At 46.9% G+C, this 18501-nt stretch overlaps 1 protein-coding gene across 3 annotated transcripts in view; it reads left to right on the forward strand.

The window, feature by feature from the left end:
- Positions 1–18501, forward strand: part of mdfic (MyoD family inhibitor domain containing) — a 29237-nt gene that overhangs the window by 1474 nt on the left and 9262 nt on the right. The window contains exons 3-6 of one of the 3 annotated variants that reach the window (XM_030341679.1): positions 2361–2480; positions 7912–7962; positions 8758–8784; positions 17520–17882. In XM_030341679.1, coding sequence (XP_030197539.1) covers positions 2361–2480; positions 7912–7962; positions 8758–8784; positions 17520–17882 — 561 coding nt within the window. The remainder of the gene's footprint in view (positions 1–2360; positions 2481–7911; positions 7963–8757; positions 8785–17519; positions 17883–18501) is intronic. The other 2 variants (XM_030341680.1, XM_030341681.1) reach the window with 2 other exon arrangements.

An 18501-nucleotide genomic window follows, 5' to 3' on the forward strand; every position in this document is an offset into this window, starting at 1 on the left:
ACAGTTTGTAGCTATGCGTGCTGTTCTATTGTTGTGAAAAGGATGAATTAGATGAAGGCCTGTATGGGCCTCTAAGCTTTTGGCAGACGAGATAACTTGACTGTGAAAAAGTGAATCCTGATCGTTGTGTTAGTGTTATTAAAATGATGACAGTAGCGTCTATAGATCATCAATCTATTCATGAGAACACCCTTGGCATCTAAAATTAGCCCGTGCAGCCCTGTATACATTAATAGGCCCTGCATTAGCCACCTCGCCGCTAGCATCGCTAATGTTTTCCTTTCTTCCCCAATAAAGTGTGAATAAACGCTTTGGTGACTGTGAAAAGCAAACCACAGCCAATTATAGCTTTTAATTAACTTCCTGCTCGCCCATAAGATTATCGCATGTTAAAATAAGCTTGCACCCCTTGTTTTTTTTGCACTTTCCCCCCACTTTTTTATTTTTTCAAACATGAAATGAAGCGTTAACCCATCCTATTTATGCCAAGCATCATTACGAAACTGTCAAAAAATGGCAAAGTAGGACAAAGTAAGCAATCACAGCCGGCAGTAGATTGCAAATAGATTTTATTTTTTCTTGCTGGTCCTTCAAAGGTCTCTCTCTCTCTCTCTCTCTCTCTCTCTCTCTCTCTCTCTCTCTCTCTCTCTCTCTCTCTCTCTCTCTCTCTCTCTCTCTCTCTCTCTCTCTCTCTCTCTCTCTCTCTCTCTCTCTCTCTCTCTCTCTCTCTCTCTCTCTCTCTCTACCAACTCTCTCCCTGTCTTGGGGGGACTGTGTGGTGGGTGGATGTACTGAGATACAGGCCAATTTATTTCTAACCGTGATCACTAAATACCGCGATGCATCAAACTACTAGTATAGCTGCCTCCGAGCTAGTGCTAGAAGTGGTGCCACTGTCCGGCCATAGGGGCATCGATCTCCCCAGTCACATCTCAGGCAGTGGGGGTCCATAGATCACCCACCAACACTAGGCTTGAGTCGCGGCCATCATCTGTCTTACTGGGGGGGCTAACGATCCCGGCCCAAGCCCACCCTGCCCCCCCAAACCCCCACACCCGTTCCACCTCCTCCCCAAACACATCCATCTCAGCTTACAAATAAAAGGCCAGTGTTGCACACCAACCATTGCTGGAACAAATGCATCAATGCGTCCAACTTCAGTAAACATGGGTGTTGGGTTCTGCTGAATCATTCTTCATGGTTTTGGCTCAGAGGGAGAGAGAGAGAGAGAGAGAGAGAGAGAGAGAGAGGGAGGGAGAGAGAGATAGAGGAGGCATTGAGGAGGCTTGGGGGAAAGAGAGAGAGAGTGGAGTTTAGTTGACTTTAGTAGGGTAGGGCAGGAGGGTTCGGTGTAGTGTGGCCCGAGCCAGTGTTAGCTGCTAGTTTTAGCCGAGCGTTTAGCATGGAGCACCATGTTAACTTTAGCACGGTATAGAAGCCTTCAGGCGGTAGGGTGAGCAAGCGCCTTGGCAGCCAAGCAGAGGAGGAGGGTGGTGGTGTTGGTGGTGGTGTTGGCTCTTTATTTATTGAACAAAAGCAAGCACTGTTGTACACCGAGTTAAATTCTTGTGTCAGTCAAATTCTCGTGTCAAGGTGCCAGAAGAACGCATAGGTAAGAAAGAGAGATGAGTGAAGCTGTCTTTGCTTTATTTTGACACGGCTATCAGGCCTGCTTTTCTTTTTCTTCCCCTTCTTTCTTTTTTTTCTCTTTTTTTTTTTTGGAGGCCTGCATAGTTTTTCCAATATAGATGAATGCTGCCTTTATGGTTGTTAAATAAGCTTGGCAGGTAGTGCTGGGAGCAGAGGGAGAGAAAATGAGATCCAGAGTTCTGGCATGGCTTGTACCTGACTGGCCTGCTGGCTGTGTTGTGCAACCCAACGCCAGAAATCGGAGGCCCTGTTTTCCTTGGCGTGTGGATATAGGCACCGTGGCCTCTGCTCCCCTAGCCCGCCTTCAACTTTGTCCCTGGTTTAACACCCAACCTGCGACCAGACCCCCACAGTCAAGAGCTGACATCTGCCCCCTTGAAAGAATGCACAGACTGCTTTTTATTTGGAACATTGGAGGAGCAATAAACAACCAGACTACCCAGGGTTTAAAGTCAGGCTTCTTTATTTCCTTCCCATTATTATCTCTCTCTCTCTCTCTCTCTCTCTCTCTCTCTCTCTCTCTCTCTCTCTCTCTCTCTCTCTCTCTCTCTCTCTCTGTCTCTGTCTCTGTCTCTGTCTCTCTCTCTCTCTCTCTCTCTCTCTCTCTCTCTCTCTCTCTCTCTCTCTCTCTCTCTCTCTCTCTCTCTCTCTCTCTCTCTCTCTCACCTTTAGCTCATGTTTTTCACACCAGATTCCTTGTGTTTTTCCAGATGACGGTGAGGGCCGACCGTCAGGAAGTACCAAACGGACCAAGAAGACACAGTCCCCCAGGGGCCCGCCCTCTAAAGGCCATGTGACGCAGGAAGAGGAGGAGGAGGAGCCTGTGAGAAGTGAGTTTTTTCCACAGTCTGGGAGGGCTATGGAGTGGACAGCGGGTTGTCATGGTAACGTCATTTTTCGGCAGTTTGCAACAATCACCGTAATGGCCCCCGATATCAAGTCCAAAAACAGCTACGACTATCAAGGTGTCGGATAGCCAAATACTTATTGGGTGGTCCTGTTGTTTCAGGACAGTGTTATGACAGACTTACTGGCCTAACTGCTAAGATTAAGAAAAAGGCGGATTATATTAGCCGTTGTTAGCAAATTCCTTCCCACTGAAATAATTTATAGCGGTAATGATTCAGCACAGATACAAATATCACCAGGCCTATTTCGCCCTGCTAAATTGTTAGCGTCAGTGTGTTCAAAGGGAACGACTAGAGAGGCTGCATTGGAAACCAAACGGCACGGCCTTGACAAGTCGATGGCAACATGCCGTTCTCCCTCCCTCTCATTCTTTATAATAACGACCCAGGCTTGGCTTTGGCCCCCGCTGCCACTTCCAGCCCTACAGACGTGTGTTGTGGTGGCAATGAGGAAGTCCTGTCGCGGTTCTGGCACTGGCTGTCTCAACACACTGATTGCGGCCGTGTTCGTGATGCCAGGGACCTACATCAGGGTCCGCTTTTTGCTAATGTTCCGGTTTAGCCCCGTCTATGGGGTCATCTGTCATTGGTTGGTTTGTTCCAACATTTAAGATAGTTAGATTATTGTTGTGTTTTTAATTCTTTCGTAAGTATAATGAGCTGGGGAGTGTAGCCGTGCAATTTTGCAACGTACAGTATTGAAACATGAGTCACGGTAGTCACTGGGTCTGTTGTTTCAGTTCTCTGCTGCGATGGTCACTTCCTCTTCCTGCCATCAGTTCATTGTCAGGCATTGTTTGTGTCAAAGGCTGTTTTTGGCATTATGTTGCCTCTGTGTTACAGTCTGTTCAAACCAATATATTTAAGGGGGTTTTATTGGCTGGCCCACGGAAGTGCCTTTCAGAGCTGTGTGATTAAACTTTGCATCTGCATCTTTCTTATTTTTCCTCGCTAAGTTTTTCCATCTATTAATCTTATTGACGTGCCCCTGACCACTTTTTTTTCTTTTTTTTTTGGAACATGGAAATAGTAGTTGTTACACCCTAATTCCAACAGACACATTTTCAACCGGGTGGAATAATATATTTATATAATAACAAACACAACCTGTTTTAAACCCTGAATGTCATTCTAAGCAGCAGTCGGTTCATTTTCTGTCGAGGTTGATTCTTATCCCGCCCCTGCGGCTGTTTTCTTTTGTTATTAAATGAGGCAAAATAATTCATAATTCAAAACTTGGTTGTGAAACAGTACTCAGTCAGTGTTGTTGTTCAGCAGTGTGTACTTAACGCTGTCGTACAGCTGGTTATATACCTATAGAACACGTAGCCAATAGCAACGTGACGCCCTCCTTCTATGGAGATGTGTGGCTATAATAAAACAACGTGTTAGCTTTTCACACAGCAGCCCTTCTGTTCCCACACTGCTAACTCCCCTAGCAGTCTTTTCCCGCCTTTTCCGTCTTTTTTTTTCTTCTTCTGTGGTTAATAACTTGCGGTTGGCTTGTTTACTAGGGGATTTTAGAGTCTTTTCTTTCATCTCTACAGAGAGGCTTCGGTGACAACAGTTTTTTCCTTGTGATTGAACACCTCATCCCCACCCCCTATCCCATATTTGACTGGCAAGGGAATTTAAAAAATAAGATGGGATTATTATGGGATGTCCTTCTAAGAGACTTCCTGGAAACACAATGCACTGACTCCAAATAAAGGGGAGCTGACCCCCAGCTTGAATTATCACAACGTTCTGAGTGTTTCACAAAGGTGTTTATTTTCATGCAAATTGATGTATAACTTTTGACACATTCCCACTTTTGAATTAGCTTTCTTAGCCCTCGTTGTGAGGTGCAAAGCGGGGCACTATGGCCGTGGATTGCCTCGTTGAGCTCGGCCAATGGGAGCTGCTGACAGGGATAATTGAGAGCTTTCTCCACCGCCCGAGGAAGAAAATCAATAGGAAATCATCTGCGCCCAATGCAGCACATCGCAGCCCCCCCCCCCCCCCCCCACCCCCTATTATTTTATTCGGAGGCTTGGGAGAAATATGCTTTCGCTATTTCTCCGATGTGTCCTTAGAATAGGAAATCTATGGCAACAGTCTTGTTGTTGCTGTTGTTGTTGTTGTTGTTGTTGTTGTTGTTTTTTCAGGCTAGTCAGAGGTGTTTTTCTTCTAGCTGCAAGGGTTCTAGGGTCGATCCCAAATGCCTGCAGATAACCTGTACACATCCCGGAGCAAAATTCCGTGCCCCATGTTTCTACTACTTCAAAGTAATAATAATTACATGAATTCTTCGGATAAAAGCTTCCACTAGATGACTAAATAGTAGCATTTAGAAGCTTTGACAAAAGTCGATAGTTTGAATTATCAGTATGACCTTCGCTACAATATCTTTATTTGCTGTTACCATTTGAATTACAGTGCTGTTAGCAGGTGGGTGAATACCGTAGAACCTGTCCACTCAACTAAGGCCTTGGCGATTCCATTTTAAATCTCAAAATGGCTTTTAAAACACTAGTTTATTCAATACAAGAGTTAAGGCTAAATGTGACTCACTTCAACGTATGATCCATGTCAATTAATGGGTGCTTGGGTTTCCACCCGTTATCACAGGGGAGGGAGAGAGGGAGGGAGGGAGGGGGAGAGGGAGATAGAATATTGTGTGGGAGGCAGACATTCCTCAGATGATATCTCCTCTAGAGGAGGGCTTTGGCTCTTCCACCAGAATGAAATCCTTTACCCATGAAGACTAAACGCCAACTTCTAATGTGCGGAAGCTATGTGATCCAGCTCACTGGTTAACCATGCACAGTTGTGGGTGATCAGAGCTCATTGGGCTGTACCAAGTGGAGATGACTGGATGGGGGATCCGGCAGGGACCCTGTTTAGATTTGGTGGTTCTGAATGTTTGTTGGTCAATTATTGAATGCAATTGCATAATTAAATCAGAATGCACTAGGGAAGTAATAATAGCATCAAAACCTGTGTTGGGGTGAGGAGGAGTATAATAAGGAGTATAGTATTATGGCACAGTCCTTTATCAATAAGGGGTGCCTTAGTGTATCATCATGTAGCCTTCATTAGCCTTCTCTATTCTACCTTAACTTAAACACATAAAAAAAACTGCTAAAGATCTTCCACAGAAGATAAAGATGATGACCTGAAGATTCAGAAAAAAGTGGTGAAATACATTTTAATATTTTATATTTAGTGTAGAAATAAATCTGAACTTGAAAATAAAGAACACATCAATACTGCTCTAAAATGTTCACCCTAACTTTCAACTCTCAGAACAAGTATTGAATAAAAAACTTCTCAAACGGCTATCATTTTCCACATCAATATTCCCATGCTCGTCCTATTTCAATATCGGTTACATTTTATGAATTTTTTTCGCCAAGATGGTTGTTATGCAAGATTCATATCTTCATTGTAATCCTAAGACCCCTGTCTCTGTAGAAATAATGTGTCTGAGCCATAGAGCTATTATAAACTAAACTGTAATTTTCAAGTGATTACTTACCATTGGGTCACGGAATCAAAAACTGTATAAATAGGGTGAAACGGTAGTTCAAAGGTTGATTAAAATGGTCATTGTAATTCTACCTCTGTTGTAATTATTTTCTCATTGTCTTGCAGATAGATTTCATATGGGACATTGCGCGCCTGCTAATTAGCATATTTTACTCAAAGTGCCCAGGCCTTTTCCTTTCTTTCTTTTTTTTACGAATTTCAAAATACACAGACACAATGGTGAAGCTAAATGCGAATATTGATGTTTATACCACATAACTCTCTCTCAGTAGGGCTTTCTACTCACCAAAATCAACAAATAAGTGTATTTTTAAGAGGAGGCTTTTGATATTCAGAACGGTATTACAAAAACATTGATTCTAGCACCACTTGTTTTTTCTAGTACCACGCTTCACAAATCCACCAAATATCTATAATCTCTCCGATGCCTCTAAATGTGGTGAATACCGCAATAATTATAAACTATAATAATAATGAATTATTATAATAGTGTCAGACATAAATTATAATATATTACAAAGCAGTTGAATAATAAAATAACCATGTAAAAAAACAACATTTAACACAGAACAACATCCATTGTATTGCGTTACGGCGTCATTAGCTTTGGTGTTAGCATTTGTTCAGTCCCCCTCCCCCCCCTATCCATAGACACCAGTTACACACATGCTAGGCTAGCTTCTCAATATACTAAAACAGTGAAGGTGGAGAAAGCGACATTGACGGGGGGTTGGGTCGTGTGCGAGGGCGGGGGGGGAGGGGGGGGCTGGAGACCTATCCACTTCAAATGAGAGCAGCGACGCAAGAGGTGGGGTTGTGGTTGTGGGGGGGGGGGGGGGGATTACTCGGCCTCTAACAGGGTTCTCAGCTCCTACATTAAGGTTAAAAGCCTTTTCTATTACGGGGATCTGTGGTGATGTTGGTCGTCCCCCCCCCCCCCCCCCCCCCCCCTTAGTCTGCCGTCGACACCAGCTGCCCCCCCCCGCCCCCCCTCCAACACCTCTCTGGAGCTGCCAACTCCGTGGCCTCTGGGTGTTTGCAGGTTCAGTGACTCCTCGCCGACGCAGGGTCATTCTGTCAGGGGCCCCCCTCTGATCAGCGGACCGGTGACCGGGGTCCAAGGGGAGCGAGCGGAGGGGGGGGGGGGGTTGGGGGTGGGTGGGCTGACTCCCATCCAGCTGCAGTTGACATAGGCCTTCCCCTCGGATAGCAAGGTCTCTCTCTCTCTCTCTCTCTCTCTCTCTCTCTCTCTCTCTCTCTCTCTCTCTCTCTCTCTCTCTCTCTCTCTCTCTCTCTCTCTCTCTCTCTCTCTCTCTCTCTCTCTCTCTCTCTCTCTCTCTCTCTCTCTCCCACCTCTCTCTCCCACCTCTCTCTCCCATCTCTCTCTCTCTCTCTCTCTCTCTCTCTCTCTCTCTCTCTCTCTCTCTCTCTCTCTCTCTCTCTCTCTCTCTCTCCTCCCCCCCCCCCTTCCACCCCAGCTCTGGAGCCCCTGAAAAATCGATACGGCCGTCTCCACGTTTAAGAAGCCACTCAGAGGCTCCCCCCCCCCCCCCCCCCAACCCCCCCGATAGTTGATCCCCCCCCCCCCCCCCATGGCTTAAGACCCCTGATTGGCACCCCCGACGAGACGGGCCGCTGACCCACAGCTGTCCCATTAGCGAGGGGTTAATGCTGAGATTGATACCGAGCAAATAAAGGAACTCAGGGGTCTCTGGGTGTTTTGATAGACTAGTAGTCCATCCCCCTCACGCCTCCCCTCCTCCTCTTCCTCCTCCTCCCCCTTCTCCTCCTCCTCCTCCTCCTCCTCCTCCATGACCCACAGCCTGGATGGCCTCAGCCGGCGGGAGAGAGCCTGGAAGGCTTCATCTTAGGGGTGAGTGGGAGTGGATTGTGGCTGCTGGCAAAGCCTCATCTCTCCCCGTGAAGGACTGTGGGGAAACAAGGCTGTGAGTGTGTGTGTGTGTGTGTGTGTGTGTGTGTGTGTGTGTGTGTGTGTGTGTGTGTGTGTGTGTGTGTGTGTGTGTGTGTGTGTGTGTGTGTGTGTGTGTGTGTGTGTGTGAGTGTGTGTGTTAGTGTGAGTGTTTGAGTGTGTGTGTGAGTGTGTGTGTGTGTGTCCGATTTTTCGCACAATGTGAAATTGAATCTTTCTATTTATCTGGGTTGCAGAAGCAGTAGGACCGTTGTTGATACTGTTGTTGTTTATTTTTTGTATGTCCGGCTTTAATTGTGTGTCTGTCTGTCTTTGTCTATATATGTGTGTGTGTGTGTGTTTCTGTGCGAGATAGGACTTTTAAATCATATCTTCCCATTCTTTACCTGCTTGACAGAAATGGTCAGTTATTTTGTCATGCATATTTTATGCCATTTTGTGTGTGTGTGTGTGTGTGTGTGTTTGTGCAACCATTTATGTGTACAAACGTGTGTGTGTGTGTGTGTTTTTGGGCGAGATAAAACTTTTAAATCAAATCTTCCCACTCTTTACCTGCTTGGCAGAAGTGGTCAGTTATTTTTGATGTCATTTTGTGTGTGTGTGTTTGCGCAACCATTAATGTGGGCAAACGTGTGTGTGTGTGTGTGTGTGTGTGTGTGTGTGTGTGTGTGTGTGTGTGTGTGTGTGTGTGTGTGTGTGTGTGTGTGTGTGTGTACACAAAATCCTCTTTTTCTCAAGCACCAAGGAGATCTTCCATGGGAATCGGTGAGTAATCGGTGTAAGTGAAACTGAAACCCCCTCCCCTGACCCCCTCCCCTCTCCTCTGGTGGTGCTGCGGCCCGAGTGTTTTGTTCTCGGGCTTGTCAGTCAAACCGGGGGTGGAGTACCTCAGAGGTGCCGAGTCTGAAGCACGGAGCATGGCAGCCGCCTCTGGCCCTGCCCTGAGTCAAGTCAGAACCGATCATTCTAGAAAGAGAGTTGCAGCTAACAATGTTAAGATACCAACTGCCACCGCCCTAACTGATAACAAAAAAAAACATGGAAAACACTAGCTAACACTAGCTAACACTAGCTAAGGGCGTCTGCTATGCTTCTTCCCCGGCACTGAGGGATGTGATAAGCCGGCTATATGAGGCGCTTTGATAGGCTTTGTTGTTATGCTACGTTTTGCTAGTGTTATGCTACCGCGTCGCGCCTCCGGAATTAGCGACCATGCTAAATTCCACAAAACAGTGGTGAGGCAAAATGGAAGAGGGGGAGGAGGAGGAGGAGGAGGAGGAGGAGGTTTGGTTGGGCCTTGGAAGGAAAGGAAGGTGTGACATACATACCCCCCCCCCCCGCCCTCACCTCTCTCTCTGAACGGGAATCATGTTAGCATGAACACATCTCATTGGTAGTTTTTTAATGATTCAGATAGCAGTCAGACATATTCATCAGTATATTTTAAATTGCTAGATAATTGACGATTGGCCCACTTTCCTCTCTCTCTCTCCCTCTCCCTCTTACTCTCTCTCTCTCTCGAACGCACGCACGCACGCACGCACGCACGCACGCACGCACGCACGCACGCACATACAAACACACATCTCCCCGTAGCAAGAGCTTGATGACTGAGAGTTCTGGTCGTCAAAATCAAGCCCTTGTCTTTCAAGTTGCCTCTCTCTATCCGCCGTGAAATGTAATTAAGCAGAACAAGGTCCGAAGGGGCTTATTTCTCCCTCCCCTCCCCCATTTCTCCCCCAACCTCACCATTCCTCTGCGGTAAAAAATTGACAAATTAAAGATAATAGAAAAATGGGCAAAATCTATGATGCCTTGCTTTTTTCTCTTTCGGTCCTTGAGATTCAGTGGGGGGGCGGGGGTATTGATGAATGGGTGAGGGTCTTGTCTGTTATTTGGTGAAGGAAGTAGCGGAGGTTGGTCTGATTTAATAATTGCTTCAAAATCTCTCTGCCTAAAAAGTCTTGGTTCCTGTTAAAGTAAGAGACCTACAATTTAGCAAACTATTGGATCAAACTATTCATCAATAGCCAACAATAACTATCAATACATTTTAACATGGACACACACACACACACACAGACAAACACACACACACAAACGCACAGACAAACACACACACACACACACACACACACACACACATTACACACACACACACACACACATTACTCACACACACACACACACACACACACACAAACAAACCCTTCTGCTGGGACAGCTCTCATGCCAAACCAATCACTTATCAGTTCAAACGCTCCCAAATGACCCATTACATCATCACCCTCACATTCATCGGCAGCACTGTTCTGGGGCGTGTGTGTATGTGCGTGTGCGTGGGGGTGCTGGGTGTGACCGGTGTACGTTGTGTACTAATGTTGCGATGTCGCACACAAACTGCATTGCAGCAATCTTTTAATAGCTCCTCTCGACGAGCGTTCGTCATCACGTAGCCGACTGAAACCAGAATGCATTCCATCTTATCTTAAAGCGGTGGGATGTGATTAGACAATTTTTGTCCTCCCTTTCATAAAAAGCTCCTTTTTTTAATTACCGATGTCATTCGAAGGACGTCGTCCGTTTAGCTCTGATGTCACGCCGACAGAGCCAGCGAGTTACGGGGATAACGACGGCTGTTGTTGTTGAGATAGGACCCTTGAAACGGTTGAACCTTGGGTCGCCCAGGCTTCCCTTCCCTCGCTTCATGCCCCACCCCCACCCCAGCCCCCCTCCCCAGACGAGGAGAGGAAGGGGGGAGTCCTTGTCTCGGAGGCGGGGAAGGTCAAATGCTAAACAAGCCTTTGATACGCCTTAGGAAAAATTTCAATCAGTTTGCCTTTTGTAATAACATTCATTGTGCTCTTCTACTTCCCCTCTCCCTCTTTTTTGGGGACTTTTCTCTCGTTTTCTCACACTCCCTCTCTCCCTCCCTCACTCACTCTCTCTCCCTCCAGCTCTCTCTCTCTCTCCCTCTCTCTCCCTCCATCTCTCTCTCCCTCCCTCACTCTCTCTCTCTCCCTCCATCTCTCTCTCTCCCCCTCCATCTCTCTCTCCCTCCCTCTCTCTCCCTCACTCTCTCTCTCTTTGTCTCTCTGACTCTTGCTCTTCCGTGTCCATCTTTCTGTCTCATACTCTCTCTTAGTCTCTTCTTACTCTTCCTCCCTCTCTCCTTCTCTCTCTTTTCCTCCCTCGTTTTTCTTTTCTCATTATCTCCCTCGCTCTCCCTCTCTTATTCTCTCCCTTTTCCTCCCTCATTTGCTCTCTCTCTCTCTCTCTCTCTCTCTCTCTCTCTGCAGTGTAATTCCCCTGGTTTTGCGTCTATAAATATGGACAGGGAAAAGTATAATTTCTAATGAGAAAATATATCCCTTTGGATTGAGAGGTGGGGGTGGGGGGGCAGCGGGGTGATCCAGCAGTCTGTTTGTTAGGAGGGGACATGGTACCCGGGGCTGTTTGGGAGGATGAGGGGGTATGTGTTGGGGGGGGGGGAGGGAGTGGGGGGGAGAGATGATGGAAGCCAGGCTAGGTCATTGCACATTTTTCCAAATTAGCATTTCAATCAGGCAGGTACACGGGCAGCCGAGCGGGAAAATATACACGTTTCTAATGTGGGCCACAAAAGATAAACAAAAAAAAATGTGACCATGTTAACCGAATTAGCATTTCAGAGCTTACCTGAGGAGTGGTTGGCCGTCCATCCCTCTGTGCGTGTGTGTCTGTGTGTGTGTGTGTGTGTGTGTGTGTGTGTGTGTGTGTGTGTGTGTGTATGTGTGCGCGTGCTTGTGTGTGTTTGCATGGTCACGCTTTGCTGTCTGCGACTCGACGCGGCGAAAGATTGCATTCTTTTTTTTCTTCTCTTGTTGTTGTGTGAGCGGCGTGTGTTGTGCGGTACACACCGCACAAGTGTGCGCCGTTAACCCCCGAACCCGCGGCGCGGTGTAACGGCGTCGATTAGGAGGTGAGAGCGAGATCTGAATTGAGAGCGCGGCCCGGGTTTTTATTTGCTTGACATGATGTGAAATTTCAATAACTGTAGTACGATTCCCTTCTGATGGGCATTCTAATAGGCCGACGGTAAACAGCCTCGCTCCCTCTCTGTCTATCTCGCTCGCCCCCCCTCTCCCCCCCCCCTCCCCTCACTATCTCAGGGTATTAATATTAAAAAGCCTTAGAAACACAAAGCAGGCAGCTCGCTCCGTCCGTTTCCCTGGCGATAGTCTCAACGTGACGGTCGGTGCGGCGGCTGATGTGCAAATGAGTCTCTCTCTCTCTCTCTCTCTCTCTCTCTCTCTCTCTCTCTCTCTCTCTCTCTCTCTCTCTCTCTCTCTCTCTCTCTCTCTCTCTCTCTCTCTCTCTCTCTCTCTCTCTCTCTCTCCAGGGTTTGACCTCTGTAGTTCAGTCTTCTTCTTGCGTTCCTCCTGCCTATTTTAGAATTCTTGTTTATAATATGTATGATGGGGCTCAGCTTCTGCCGCCCACCCCGGCACACGCACGTCAAAGACAAGGTATGCATATTCCTCTACGCCCCCCCCACACACACACACACACCAAATAGCCTGCGATCATATATGTGTGCATTTACATGTGGGTGTTATTATGCGTGTGACCGTGTGCGTTTGTGTGTGTGTACGTGTGCGTGTGTGCGACCGCGTGTGTGCGCATGTAGAAACCTGTGTGTTGACGTGTCTACACAGAGCCCACCTACCTACCTGTGTGTGTGTGTGTGTGTCCTGTGTGTGTGACATATTTTATTTATATATATAATTCATAACCCTCCATCGTCGTGTGTGTCTGTGTGTCTTTGGGGTGCAATTTCCAGTCCCCTCCTGCAGGACCTATTTCCTTTTTTTTTTTCTTTCTCCCGGTGACAGAAAATGGAGGTGTTTATATACTCGGGGTTCCTTCATATTTTTTTTTTTTTTACATACCGACTAGCCCCCCCCCCCCCCATCGCAACCCCTTCCCCGTCTCCCTCAGCCTCCCTCCAGACGCTCTTCCCCGCGTCCCGTCTCCGTGGCGACCGGCGGCGGGCGGGCGGGCGGGCGGGCGGGCGCCATCGTCTCCGTCGTCGCCGGGCGCCCGGTCCCTGTGTGGCGGGGCCCCGCTCAACGCTCGGTGACAAATGGCAATTATATTTGTGTGTTCTTCGTGAATCCATCAAACACTGGCCTTTTAAAAAATGCTCCCCAGGTACCGGGGGGCTGTCAGCTCGCCAGCCGACGGCGCCGGCACCAAATTGGGATTCAGCGTTAGACGCCGCCACGCGGAAGCGGCTCTCCCCCCGCCCCCCTGCCCCCCCCCCCCCCCCCCCCCCCCCCCCCCCGCCCGGCTTCCCCCTTGTGTGTGTGTGATGTGTGTGACAGTGTGTGTAGTGTAAGGGGGAGGCATAGCATGTTTTATTCAAGTACAAATGTACACCCCTCAACAGTTGTTGATGTGCTGGATATAGGGCGTTTACAATTTGAAGTGTGTGTGTTTGTGCGTGCGAATGTGAGTCTTGTGTGTGCATGTGGTGCAGGCCAACGTGTGTGTGTGTGTGTTTCCCTTTGCAATGTGTCAACTGTCAGGCTACATGCTTATCCCGGTACGGGCTCCTTGCAGGTCGGTGGTGCACCACAGGCCTCTCCGTCTAATTCACTTGATGATTTATTCAGACTCGTTGGAAGTTGTTTTGTATGAATTTTTGATGCGTGATGTGTTCCCACTCAGATCAGTGCAGACATTGTACATTTATAGTGTTTACAGTCGAGATGCTCTGTTGGTGAAGCGGTCGTTTCCAAGTGTTTGGCTGCAGGACAGCCTTAGTGAAAGGTATTTTATTCATGGGTTAATATATCATGATTATTATTGTGTCCAACTTTTTCTCATACGTATTAGTATTTATCTATCTTTCTTTTATTTTAACTAACAAATAACCGCACAATGTAAAACGGGAAACGTTTGTGTTGTTCTTGCATACCTTGATGCAACCAGTTTGATCTGAGTAGCCTTCATACAGTTCACACATTTCAAACCAGATTACATGTTAAAGGTCAAAGGTCAGGAATGGATAATGATGAGGGTGTTTTAACTCTCTAGTACTGGTTTCAAACCCTCACATCCTCAGTCTCATCAACTCATGGCCTCCTGCCCTGCTCTCTAATCACATGGATCTTAAAATGCATCCAGACATCTGCTTAATGACTAAATAGTACTTAAAGGAGCTGTAGGTAAACATTACGACTAAGGCTGGGACAACGCGTCGACGTAATAGATGACGTTGACGCATAAATTACGTCGACAGGAAAAACGCGCGTCGTTTCAAAAAACCCAAAACAAAGATGGGCGGCGCCGGAGCGTAGTAGCAACGCGAGTGGCTCCTCAGACTTTCATAAGTGCAAGGCGCCACGCACTCGTTCCTCTAAAGTATGGGAATTCTTTAATGTAAAAGGAAACGATTCCGTGATATGTCGTCTTTGCAAAATGGAGATGGCTTTCCATTCTAGCACCACGGCAATTCACCAGCACCTGAAGAGGCGCCACCTGGTAGCAGCTGCAGATGACCGAGCACCGTAGAATTCTAAGAATGCATTACTTTTGCCCTTTTATTTTGGAATTTAAAGGCAATAAACATGTATTACAATGTTAAGGAATTCATATTTTTTTTCACTCGGATATGTAAATCAACATGTATAAATTGCTATTAGTCAATTAATGGGGAGATAATCGATAATCAGATCGAATCGGACTGAAAAAATTAATCGTTAGATTAATCGATGCATCAAAAAAATAATCGCTAGATTAATGGTTTAAAAAATAATCGTTTATCTTTAACCCTGATTGGCACAGGCTTCCTGACCAAAAAAACATAAAAATGAAGTGTGCAGGGAAGGCACTGATGTTTTTTTTCTTCCAACTCTCAAAGTTTAGCCACATCAACTTAAATAGCAAAGCAGTGCTATTAATAGGGAAGTTCAGTGCCCTGCCTAAACCCCCTCTTTACTTTCACCACTCACCAAACTAAACTCAAACAAGGCGGGCCTTCCCGTCTCTTCTCTCCTCCATCTGATCCATTCCATTATGTCTCCATTCGTCTCGGCGTGACCGGGCGAGTCTGTCTCTGCCATCTCTGACAGTATCATCATTACCGTGATCAATGATTATGAATATTAGCCTCCCGCCTTCCATCCATCTCCGTCACAGACGCTCGTTGGGATAAAAATAAAAAAAAGTTAGCGTCTCGCGGTCGGTGTCCTGGAACAACGCCGTTTGCGGTACAGCAGGGCAAACTGAGCCACGGAGGAAATACACTTTGCCGTTTACTTTGGTACTTTCCAAGTAGCGGTTTTCCTAATAAGTATTTATGCCTTGGTAAATTGGAAGCTTGACATTACTTGAAAGCGAAAGGTAATTGAATGTAACCCCTGGAATTGAGCGTATGCACGCGTTTTTGTGTGCGTGCGCGTGTGTGTGTGTCTGTGACTAATGTTAATGTTTCTATTTTAGGCTGCTTCAGTACAGTGGTCGGACGGCAGTTATAACTGTAGGATATATTTGTATGTTTGCATGTCTGACTTTTTTGTGGTTTCTCTGTTAATTTTTTTCTTTCTATCTCACGAACCGTCCCCAAAAAGAGAAAATAACGGACTGTGTGGTGTAGCCGTAAATAGCGAAAGGCTGTCATTTATCCAGAGTTGCAACTGTAAATAAATCTGCAACCGATTAACACAAACACGACAAAACAAGCTATCCATGGCAGTTAGAAGTGCACTGATTCTTCTTGTTAGCGTGCCGTAAGGTCCTCTTTCACACTCCACTATGTCACCAGGCCGGTGTCAGAGGGCTTTGTCTCCAGAAGGAAGGGGAAAGATCCATCAACCTGGCCCTTACATAACCATATAATGAATCCTCTCTCACAGGGGCCCCATTGTTTAATTCAAATTGTATTCAATCCTGATTCCTCCCCCCCCTAAAGTCTATATTTGTATACTGGAACTGCAATTGCAGAAAAAAATAAAAAGGAGAAGCGAACAAACGCGCTGTCTGTTTTTAATTGTATTGTTTGACATCCACGCTCTCGCCCCTACCCTCTCCCACTGCGATGTGTTGTTCAAAAAAAATGAAATGGAGAAAAAAGCTCACCACGGGCCCTTGCTTCTTTGTTAACTGTAATAACACTTGGCGGTAAATTGACAGAAACAGATCGAGGGACATCGAGAGAAAGGCAATTTGTTTCTATTTCAGTGTTTTTTTCACACCTATTCTCCTCCTGTTTTTTTTTTTGTGTGAATTTAATAAGCCAATGCAGATGCTTATGTTACTTACTGGTGCAGGTGGTCTGAGTCAGATAATTGCGATTGGATGCAAAACAGATATATTCTGTGTTCATTATAGGTCGGCTAACTTAGACTAAGTAGGGACTTGAGGAAATGAATAATTCACAAAGAAGTCAACACGTAGCCATCCACCAACCCTCTCTTACCCAGACGTGCGTGCACACACACACACACACACACACACACACACACACACACACACACACACACACACACACACACACACACACTTGTGAAGCATATAAGGAAGGTAATCCCAGTAGGGCTGAATGTGCAGGTATTATTTCCCCAACCTTCGTCTCGGCTTGCTTTCCCAAATCAGGATGTCATCGCCCTGACTTCCTGTGTGGCTGCCAACGTGTACCCTATCCCCCCGCGCTTACCCCCCTCCCCCCCACACCTTTTTTACTGCAACGGTGTCTATTTGAGGCAATCTATCGACAACTCTGAGAGGCGAGGGTGTCGTTACCTTAATGCGGATGCATGTTTTGTATATGCACAGTCAAAGGGACCCTCTCTCTCGCTCTCTCCCCCTATCTAACTCGCTTTTTTTCTTCACACACACTTGTACACTCACCTGGGTACCGCTCCCATCAATTGGTTTCCACGGCGGCGGTGCCTCCCTGTGATGTTGCCTCGAGAAAAAAAATACGCTACGCCATTTTCGTTTTTTGTTTGAAACACTTGCCGCCTAATTGATATGATGATGTAAGAAATGCTGTGGTGAGATTCATGATTCACGGTTTAAAGGATCTTTTGCGACTTCTTTTTGCCCTGACTGCTGTGTATTGCGTTTAGTCTTGCTCTGTGCGGAATAAATCGAACATCCAAACTGGCATCTACAGTGAATTTAGTGCATACGCAGGTCATTGCAAACCACTCACATTTGATGGTTTTCATTTATGGTCGTGTGAACGCATATTCTTGGCTTCTGTATGCTTACACCGAGGCTCAGGTATCAATTTTTCCAGAGAAGACTCAGCCAAAGTAATATTCACTGACGTTGCGATGTACTCAATTTCTTGCATTCTATATTTCTCCATTAAAAATACCTCTTGTGGTCCGTGCTAGTCCAAGCTGATACATATTTCATAGTTCCACATGTCTGTCTTTGACATGACGGCACGACGGCCTACAGACCACAATGTAAACACCTAACCTTTCTCGCTTCATGTTTTCCAGCTCAGCCCCAGCGAAGTCCCTCGGAGCCGGGCCAGAGAGACGCCTCCCGCTGCCACAACGGCCTCCGCTACAACACGGTCAGCACCTCTAAGCAAAGCCCCAGTGACCAGGACGCCCAGCCCGGCGCCGACGACGCCAACGCCCCCGCCGAACACACCATGGTCCCTCCCATGTGCACTTGCGGCGCCAACTTCGCTCCGAACGGCGAGAACGGCGGCCAAACTCCCGGCGTGAGGCCAACGTCGGAGCAGCCGCGCAGACAGCCGTCCATGCCCGTGTCCCAGAAGATGACGCGCAAGCTGAGGTCCAGCTTGTCGGTGAACAGCGATAGCAGCAGCTCGCAGAAACCGCCACTACCCGAGGGTGAGTAAGCTACAGCAGCGCTTCCCAACCTTTTTTTTTTTACTATAAATGCATTGAGGCGGAGTTCACGGGCTAGCTCATTGTTTTTTATTTCGTCTGATCAGTGAAATGAACACGATGTGCGCTAGCCTTTCATACTAGATTCGATGTTATGAGTAAAAGGATCAGTGGGAGGTAGAGCGCGTGACATTAAGGCCCGGTCCTTACCGCAGCGACCGGGGTTTGATTTCTGGCCGTGGTCCTTTGCTGAATTTCTTCCCCTCTCTCTTACTAACCTTCCCGTCTTACACGACGCTAAAAAGGATCAAACCTTCCCCCAAGAAATATTTTTTTTAAACAATTGTCGACCCAAATAAAATGACCAGGACGACAGGATGACAGGACGCGGTGGCTCCGCCCACATTGAACCCATCACACGTCACAGGCATACGGTTTCTCTTCTCTTGCCCGGAGAAACCAGGGCCTCTCCGTTACACGAGTGCAAAAAACAGATCAATGCTGAATGAACTTCAATTCTGTCACCTTTCTCAACGGCGTCAAGAATTGAGACGTCAGAGACCGGAGAGGTTTCCTTTTTCTTTTTTTTTTCACGGTATCACACATCCTGTCGCCCCAGGAG

Source organism: Gadus morhua, chromosome 19 (genome assembly GCF_902167405.1).
Source record: "Gadus morhua chromosome 19, gadMor3.0, whole genome shotgun sequence".
Lineage (NCBI taxonomy): Eukaryota > Metazoa > Chordata > Actinopteri > Gadiformes > Gadidae > Gadus > Gadus morhua.